The 9,953-nt window shown below is 45.3% G+C and overlaps 1 protein-coding gene across 1 annotated transcript in view; it reads left to right on the forward strand.

Annotated features, from left to right (window-relative positions):
• Nrx-1 (neurexin 1) overlaps window positions 1-9,180 on the forward strand; it is a 600,022-nt gene extending 590,842 nt beyond the window's left edge. The window contains exon 27 of the mRNA XM_033349833.2: window positions 1,501-9,180. Coding sequence (XP_033205724.2) covers window positions 1,501-1,924 — 424 coding nt within the window. The 3' untranslated portion in view covers window positions 1,925-9,180. The remainder of the gene's footprint in view (window positions 1-1,500) is intronic.
• Window positions 9,181-9,953: the final 773 nt, after the last annotated feature.

Raw genomic sequence — 9,953 nt, forward strand, 5'->3', positions numbered from 1 at the left:
ACCGCAGCACGCGCAATTTTTCATAACTTGTCTTTAAGTTTGTAAAAGCGTTTTTAATTATTGCACAAAATCCCAGAGTTACGGAGTTTCATGTGAAATTTGATTCGTCAATTTGATTAATTAAGAGTTTCCACTGATTCATCCGATCGGACATTTAAAACTGGCGGTAGATTTAGCCGCTGGTCGAATTGTTCGAGACGAAATTGATAGTAGCAATAGTGTTCGCAATTTCCTCCATTGCGATCTTAAAATTGGACGAAAGATTAGCAATCATTTGCTGATTACTATAAATCCTCAAATACATTCGCAGAAATAAATTCCCGTAGCTGATACTTCGAATGATAGTTCGTTTTTGAACAGCGCGTTAACGTAAATTAATGGCCACACGGTTATTACGTAGCTTAAATATTATAGTAACGTCGCATAATCTTCCGCTTTATCAAATTTTCCACACGCTTGCCGCGAGAACGTCCTCAACGAGGACGACTGGAAATATCTCGATTTTCCTGTATTTTCTTCGCTTAACGACTTCCCTCTCGACGGAGAAATACAAATACCGGTTATTTTCAAAATTGATAGAATCGATAGAAACGTAAGACAACGGTCACTGAATTTTGGGAATTTTTCAAAAAATTAAACCATCGAAAAATATAAATTTTCCGTGAAATTGATAAATTCGAGAATAGATAAAAATTCGGTAAAAGTTGGTTTGTCCGAACCAGTTTTTGTTCACTGTCAGTTAGGCGAACTCGTAACCGGGTAACTTTATTATCCGAAATATTTTCTCCCCTATCGGATAGAGCAACTTGTATCGTGAAAGCGCGATAGACAAAAAATGATGGAAACTTATTCTCAATAAATGGAATTGTTCGAGCTTGCACGCTTCTAATCGGAGTTTGTACCAATATAGCAACTGAGAGAATATGTACATTTTCGACTGGTTTTACATTTACAACTGTTATATTGTAGATATTATCTATAAATTAAAAATCTTCAATTTTGTTATACATAAACGAATAATTAACGTTTATTTGTTGCATAAACTTGAAACGCAACTCTGGTTCCGATATGAAAAACGCAAGCAATTTCAGCAACAAAGGAATGATCATTCGTTGACCAGTTGGCTGTTTCTGACGAGTATACTCGTCGCGCGTAAAAGTAGTTACAAATTGCAACATAGTAAACTGCGATAAGTTTGAGTGATAAAATTAAGAAATAAAACGGTCGTTTCGTTACAACTTAATCGTACACACACACTCTGTGCTCCACGAATATACTCGTCATCGCTTGCACGCATTTAATAGCCGCATTTACGTTTTAGCTACACGCTTTCCAAACAGATCGCAGCTGGTCAAGTCGTTCATTCTAAATTTTTCATTACGTTCCATTATCATACTCGATATCATATTTGAAACGATATCACGTAAACGTTAAAGATGATGGGATATTCCGAGCATTCAGGCGACAGATACTCATAATCACTCGTTTCGATCGTTACAGTAGCGTTGTGACGCAGAGATCGAGCACCGTGACGACCCAAACAACGACCACGGAGATGACGGACCCACCTCCACCGCCTCCGCCGCCCATCTACCCGCCGATGCCGACGCCGCCGAAGAACAACAACAACAACAAGAGGATAACGTCCGAGGCGGCAGAGAACGCGGCGCTGATAATCGGCATCATAGCCGCCGCATTGATCGCCATCGTGCTCATCATCCTCATCATCCTCAAGTTCAAGAATCGTCCAGAGACCAGCTACAAAGTGGACGAGACGAAGACCTTCTGTCAGGACCCGAACGCTGCGCTGCTCGGCGCTGCTGGCTCCGGCCAGCCGTTCAACGGGCCCATGAAGAACGGCGCAAATGGCAGCAAAGCGAACAAGAAACGGGAACTGATAGACATCAAAGAGTGGTACGTGTAGAGACGGCCAGTCTTCGAGATTCACGCGTCCGCGTGAGTGGCGCACGTGCTCTTGAAAACCTCGTGGCCAGGTGAACACGCGAGTCCAAGAACTTGACGAGGAACGTGTGACAGCCTCTTCTTAGGTCCTTCGTTGGTGCTAGGCGAACTATTTAGCTATTAGTTTTTCGACGCGTTTCTCCACGAACGATAGAACGGGCTGTGTTCCTCGCGGATAAACGCGGCGAACGAGAGAGGAGACTGCGCCCGAGACGAGTCGTCTCGAGCGATCTTCGCAGACGTCGTGATGCGATCGTTGCTCCGCCGGCACACGACCAGACAGCCAGCGTCCGATGACCGTGCGTCATCGCGCTGGCAAGATCCCATCTCCTCCGTGTCTCAGGCGCCGGTCAACTTTAGATGAATCAGCGTTATAAGCATATCCAATGTTATATCGATGGAGGTCGAGCCTGGTCGACGCTGTGCGCGACGATCCTGTCGGCGGAGGCTGCGCGCGTCCAGGATGGAAGACAACGAGCGGTTCGAAGCTCGCGGCGGTGATCGGCGTAACGACGGCACGAGACCGATCGCGTCGAGCGGAAAGGCAGAGGAAGAGCAACAGGCGGATGAAGAAGAAACGCAGACGCGAAAGAGAGAAGAAGGGAAAGGGATAGAGGCACGGAAGGTGCGTTGCGGAAGGATGTATGGAGTGGTTGTGCCGATCGAAAACGTGTCCGAGCGGCGACGGACGCGGAGCATGGCGTTGTTACTCTTCGTCAGAGCGACGCTCGGCTTTAGTTGCAGCACTTTGTCGACGTCGAGCACAGGCGGCGCGACTCGAAGCGTCGAGTCCTCGAAATACGAGCGCGCCACTTGCCCGAAAAAGGAAAAGAAATTGACAGGGAGAGACGAATATTCGTAAAATCAAACTTCTTCCTCGTTGCTAGACACGTTGTTAGTTGTATATTCGTTGTACATGGACAGGTTCGTCGCGCATTAACGATAGCATTCAGATGATCCTCCTTTAGGCGAAGCGTTCGAGAGGAGAAACGATCGTTCGAGGAGACGTAAATTGCGCGCGCCGCGTATTTCGAGGATCGGCAAAGACCAGCAGAGGAAGAGCAAAATTCCAATTCCAAATAGTCCATGAAGCGCGAGCGCAAAGCGACGAGAAAGTGTTGGAATTAACGCGCAAGAACGAAAGTATCAATACGAACGATCCTATCTAGCGATTAATGAACTTATTGTTGTATAGAAGAAAGCAAAAAAAAAATATATATATATATATATATACATACACGATATTTATCGATTATGTTATGCGTGTAAATTGTTTATTAAATTATAGATTTTATTAACACAACAATGGAAGAGAGCGTGCGGATACGTGTTACACGGTGTGCATGATGGAAACGGTATGAAAGGGATGAGAGATAGTCCGCGTTGTTTTGTTTGAATATAAAGAAGCGACTCGAAGTAACGTCGGTGTATTAGCCGTAAATTTAACGCGTTCTTGCGGGACGCGGACACTGTAAGCTGTAAGTGATCGCGCGCGGAAACGCTCGGAGGACACTGTCGAAATAGTAAATGACACGTAGCCATGCGCAGATCGATGCTTATACGTATACACAGGGTGTGAACGCAGTATTGCCAAAAAAAAAAAAAAACAAAAAGACAAAAAAACGAATCAAGCTTGACCGGTGTTTAACCCTTTGATGTCCGAAATCGCCAGCGCGCGTTCCTTCCTCGTGCCGCTTTATCTCGATACTTGCGCGGCATAGTCTTTTTATACTCCTCGTGGAAGACTATCGTTGTTTCCTTTGCAGAGAATGATCAGTCTTGTATCCTCTTGCTTGCGCCGCCGCGATGCTTCCTTTCGTTTCGCGTCTCTGTCGGATAGCCTGTCGGATATCCCGCCGCATACCTTGCGAAATGAAAACTGTCAGGCGAATTTCGCTGCACGTACATCCTCGAACAAAGGGCTGCAAAGGGTTAATTATACTGGCGCGTCGCACGAACTCCGTTTCGTGGATATTCGAGGCCGTTTCAATCCACCTCTATCCGCCTCTCTGGAAACTCTCCGCGGGCTTCTCCTCCGGCTTCCAGCCGACAGCGGCATCTCTTCTTACGATATGCACCTTGCCATCCGAAAGCGTAGCTTGCCTGTTGCGCGACCAAAGTATAATTATCGGCGAAATACTCTATATTTTCGTACCACGCTGCTTGGTGTTCCCGGCTTTCTAACGGGCGTCTGGTCGAGACTGGTGTTCGTATTGCAACTACGTGTACATAGAAATTACTGTTCTACCGTGTGTCGAATCGATAATAAACTTAAGACGGATATCCTACAGACCATCGATGCTTTAATTTCCGCACGATGTACGTTTCAAAGCGCTATTTTCATTTGTTATTCGTTTATTTCATTCGCCGGTGAATGTTCGTCGTTAGCCGCGGCGTACCCTTTCGCCTAATTTTGAAACCGACCGGAGCACATTGTCACGTGAAAACGGCACCAGTCTGGACCAGCTGACGATCCAGTTGGTTCGTAGCGCGTGTTTCAACGCCCTCGTCGACCAACCTAATCCGGTCGTCTCTATCGCCGCGAAGCTGCTGAATTAACTAAACTCCCGCTGGGATTTCCTTAAGCGAAAGCGCTCGTCCAAATGTCCCGCAGTCGGCTAAAGGACGTCTCTCGATGGAGCGCGTCGTCCGGAAAAGAAGGAAGAATCGTAGAATCGGTGGATGGATTCGCGGACAAGCAATAATGAAACGTGATACTGACAAGAAGGGGGGAATATGTAAGTTCGATTAATTTAAGATCGTTCGATACGTACTCGCTTGCAAACGCCATTGCCATTGATTTTCCCAACTGTGGGCGTGCGTCGTCCCACAGCGATCGACCATTCGTCGAAACGGCAAGTGCCAGTGTGTGTGACTCGTGAATGAACGAAAGAGCGAGAGAGAGAGAGAGAGAATGTGAAGATGACGCTGAGACAGGAGGTCGAGAGGAGGAAACGTTCTCGTTTCGGCCAGGAAACTGGCTAAGAACGACGATACGAAGAAAACGTCCGATCGTTAAAAGGCTTCTAAGTTGTGCAATTATTGTAAAATGTTCATTACGTATGCCAAGAACTCGCCACTTGATCCACGCACGGCGTGCCTCGAACATCGTGCGACGTCCAAAAGCGAGGAAATTTAAAAAACAGTTTGGAAGAAGAAACAGAAAGAAAAAGAGAAGAATAGGAATCTTCTCAGCCTCTTCGTTACCTCCTCTCGCTCTCTCACTCTCTCTCTCTCTTCCACGAAATGCAACGATTATTTCAAGTGTTTAATTATGTTCAAGCTAAGTGTTTCCAGCCTCGAAGAGATTGCACGGTGGCTAAATGTTGGAGGAACGCCGGCAACTTTGTTCTCCGTTCGCTACTCGACCTCGCACCGCTCTGTCGAACGACTCGCGGAGAAAGTTGCTGGAGGATTTTCTTATCGGATTTATCGTACCTGTTCTTGTTGATTCCACGGCGTGCGACTCTCGCTAACGAGTGCGCTCATTAGTCTCGTTATCGTTGAACGCGCCTCGATGCGCGCCCCTACGACCCCGCGAAACTTCGTTCTCGTTGTACTTCGACTATCGCTTCGATCGCCAACGATAAACGCGCTGTTATCGCGTCGCGGCTGAAACGCAGGCTACCGTTTTCCAGTATCCTGGCCGCTGACACGCTCTCCTTTTCTACTCGCGTTCCGCCTGCGATTTTTACTCGATCGATCGTCCAATTTCTCTGCTTTCATCATACGCCAATTTGTCTGCATCGTCGCGGCTTTTTTATTCGAATTCTCGCCTCTTATCGTTCGCCACGAGGCCTTCGAACGTTTTCCACGCAAGGAACTACTGCGCCAACTAACTTCTACAATTAGCGGTCCGACGTCTACGACGAAAGTCTAAGATCGAAGCAGAGTGCAAGATATCACGCGGATGTTTCTTTCTCGCGCGAGCGACTCGACCAGCGTCCTCGAACAGGACGACGCTAGCGGAAACTTGGTGAGGCGTCACCTTCGATAACGTCGGAGTACAGGCTCTCAGGGAAGCACGATTAACGCGTTTTAATTAGAAGAAACTCCGAAGCCGAACCGAACCGACCAACGCATATCAGAACGAAAGACTCTTCGACCGATCCGATCGGCCGTTTCGTACGAATCGAAAGTATGGCGGAGGCGAGTCACGGTATTTCTCGCGGTTTATCGCTGCTGGTTCCCGGCTTTCTCTCTTTTCTCTTTACGAAAAGCAAAAACTGGCCGATCGTGCGGTAACCGAAAAAGAAACGACCGCTCGTGCGCGAAAGTATTGCTAGGCACGCGACCGAGACTTCTTTTTAAACTCCCCCCCCCCTCTCTCTCTCTCTAAACGATCGTAAAAAGCAAAGGGGAGAATTGAAAGTAAAAAAAAAAATACGACGAACGAAAACATTTCGACCTTAATCGCACAAGAACTCGATGAATCCAAATATAGCACGATCTTTGCCGATGTAAAAATGTCACGAGCTTTCCAACTCTCCGCTTTATTCTTATCTTCCTTCTTCTTCTATTTTCTCTCTCTCTCTCTCTTCATTCTCTTTGTCGTTGGTTTCTTATTCACACGATACCTCGTCGAATCGGTTTGATCGAACAAACCGGTTTACGCAGGACGCTTAAAGATGGCAGGACGATCTTCGCTCGTCGACATCGCCACAGTCGTCACGCCATCGAGATCGATCGTAGGTTATAAGAAACGATAAGTCGATGTGGATTTCGTGTATTTACGTGGCTAAAGTTGAGTGGGCAGTCTTAACGATATCGCATCGTAACATCGTCCGACGTAGCATTTTTCCGGTTGTTTATTCTCCGCGTAGAAACGTCATATTCGTTTTTCGTCGAACGTCGTTGCTGTCCCCCGCGAAATAAAATTCTCGCGATCGTCGAACGCAAAGTGCAGCACGACTTGCGTTCGTGGCATCTTACGCAGAGCGACTGCAGTTGCCCGTAGTAGCGAAAAGGTTAAAACAACGAAACGTCCTGGCGCTGCCACGTCGACGAATGATAAATACGACGAAGAAGATCGATCGTCTTACGGCTTTTCTGGTCAAACTTGGTCAAACTCGAAACTGCTTTCTTTCTTATGTCGTTGCTTCGTATTCGTTCAAAGGATGGAACGTGATGTATCAGTACGTTGAAACGAGCGTCACGTCAATTTCTACGTGAAACGGTATGAAATTTCGAAGCGTGCAAGTGCGATTAAACGTAGCCGTTTTCCTAACGCTTATACGAAAGGTTATGCATTCGAGTACGAAGATAATTTAAACAAGTCGTTTGTCTTGGTAGGGACAAGAGAAGCGAGAAAGTCGCGCGCCTTTGACGTACGATCGAACGCGATACGATTATCGAGTTAGTTAAACGATGTCGGTCGTAATTCATCGACGATAACGTGTCAGCGTGTTCGTGGTATACGGAACAGAGTACCGTGGTGAAGGTAATTTTTTGCTGCTTTCTTCTCTTGAAAAATGAACAATCGCAACTGACTTTGCTATTCGTTGGCGTGGCACAACGAACGCCACGCCATCAATCAAGAACACGCGTTCCACCCATCGAGAAAACACGAACATATTGTTATCACTGCCCTCCAAACTCTCTATCTGCATATCCTTCGGTGTACTGACGATTAACGTTTATACTAAACTAATTAACTTCTAATAAAGATATCTTATCGAGCAAAATGTTACTCTAAACTCTAACTTAACGCGTTAAAAGCCTCGAACTTAAGTGTGTCGCGGATAACGTCATACCTAAACTTAACTATTAAAATACGTAGTGCGGCAACAAGCAAAGTGTTAGCGAGAAAGAGGAACGCGTGATAGATGATAAATGGTGAGAGGAAAGCGAGAGCGAGAGAAACAAAACCGAACGAATGTAGTATATGTGTCTGTGTCTGTAACGGAACGCGCGCGTGTGTCATGTGTGTGCGTGTGCGTGTGTGTGTGTATGGGCACGTGACGAGACGTAGGAAAGAAACATGGCGCGTGCCGCAGGCGAAAAGTTTATTAGCGTGAGACACTTGATATGGCGAACCGAAAGTCGTTGGATAGTACGCAGACAAAAAGAGAAAAGAATTAAAAAAGAAAAAAAATGAATAATAAGCTGACACACAAGTGTATCTAGAATCGCTATAGCTAGATGGAATTATATTTTACAATTGTACAGTTATTATACGTTCGGGCGTGCTAAACCGATTCAATCTATAGATAGTCGAAAAGTAACTGTGTTGTGTGTGTGTGTGTGTGTGTCGCGTGTCTCTCTCTCTCTCTCTCTTTCTCTCTTTCTCTCTGTTCGTGGACAGCGAAGAGCGGAGAAAAACGCAGACTCCGTGTGAAATGGGGAAGAAGAAGCGGATGACAGAACGAGAAAACAGACGATATTGTGCGGTGAATGTTACGCAATGCCGAAAGATCAACAGCGACCTCGCTGAATATTTTTGTTCTTTAAGAAGCTGAAGCTCCCGATTCTTACACGTATACATGTATACTGTTATACGTATGTGTGTATGTATAATAGGATTCGAGCGCGTATAATGCTTACATCGGAAATCGATCCTCCTCGGACAGGAAAGGGTATATACACATACGCATTGGTGCGTGGCGCGCGTGGATGCACGTGTAATCACACGCATGTGTTCTCCTGCGACGAAAGAGAAAAAGCGATCGAGCCAATTGGCTGGCTCGGCACGCACGGGCCAGCCCCTTTCGTTTTCGGGAACTTAAGTGTGGACACGAGCCAAGTATATAAAATACGAGCCGTAGCGTAAATAATGCATTTAGATTTTTTACATGTCGATGCGAAGCCTCCTGTGCCGTTTTCGTTAGAATTCCCGACTTTAGAGACGCGCAGATCTTCGACGCCATGATACAACACGACGGATCCGCGCAACCAATTCGCAGTTTCTCTTTCTTTCGCCGTAGCGTTCTATGTTTTATAGGACACGAGTGTAAAGGGGACGAGAACAAAATGTAAGCAGCGACAAGAGAAAATGAAACGATATCGACGATACGTTTTACAACTTGATCTGAAACATGATCGAACAAACACGAATACATGTGAACACGCATACAGATACACGTACAGGTACACACGGATAATATAGTAGTGCGCGCACAGGCACGCATTACGAGCTCCCTTGAAAAAATTGGAGATATGTAAATATATAGAAATAATGCCGTAACTACGAAATTATATGAATAAAGTATTGAAACTGTGTACGAGCCTGCCTCCATACCTTCCCAGATAGTTGTGATTTAGGAAATCGGGAAAATCCGCAAGTCTTGCGTTTGTGTTTAAAATCTATCGCGTCTCGAATTTCTAAAATAATATAAAACGTCACTTGTTTTCCTTTTTTTGACAAATTTGAAACTTACCATAATCGTTATGGTAAGTTAGTTTTATTCCTTATTAATATATCCTTAGAAACGATCGGCTCGTATTATTTATAATACAACTTTATCGCGTAAACGGTATAATCCCACCTGAAAAGAAATTTATTACCAACGAACGACATATCCGGAGCAGTATTTTCAATCATAAATATTCTAGCAATAAAGTGTGCTGAGAAAGAAATGACTCTAAAAGCCAGAAGGGCTGTCAAAGTGAATTATTCATTCCATCTTGCAACTCTAGTTTACCATATGTAACTACAAAATATAAAATTCTCAAACCAAATCACCACGAGTGCTTCCTCATTTTTGCAATATTAATTTACTTAATTATTCACTGTAGCCGTACAGGAGGCTACTGGTGAAACTGCGTCTAACGATCCAGGGGCAGGAACGTGTTTCCACAGTCCGGTGGAAGAAGGTTGGACATGATACAGGCGCAACGCTACTTTAAAAATTCTTGAGTGTCGGTCGATCATGTAGGTAACTGTACGTAAAATATCAATGTTTATTATAGGTAAAACAGGAACACCACGTATCTACAAATGGTATCGTAGAATTTTGTACATGTTATGGACATGTCTTTCAAAACAATCTTTA

Source organism: Bombus vancouverensis, chromosome 17 (assembly GCF_051014615.1).
Source record: "Bombus vancouverensis nearcticus chromosome 17, iyBomVanc1_principal, whole genome shotgun sequence".
Classification (NCBI taxonomy): Eukaryota; Metazoa; Arthropoda; class Insecta; order Hymenoptera; family Apidae; genus Bombus; species Bombus vancouverensis.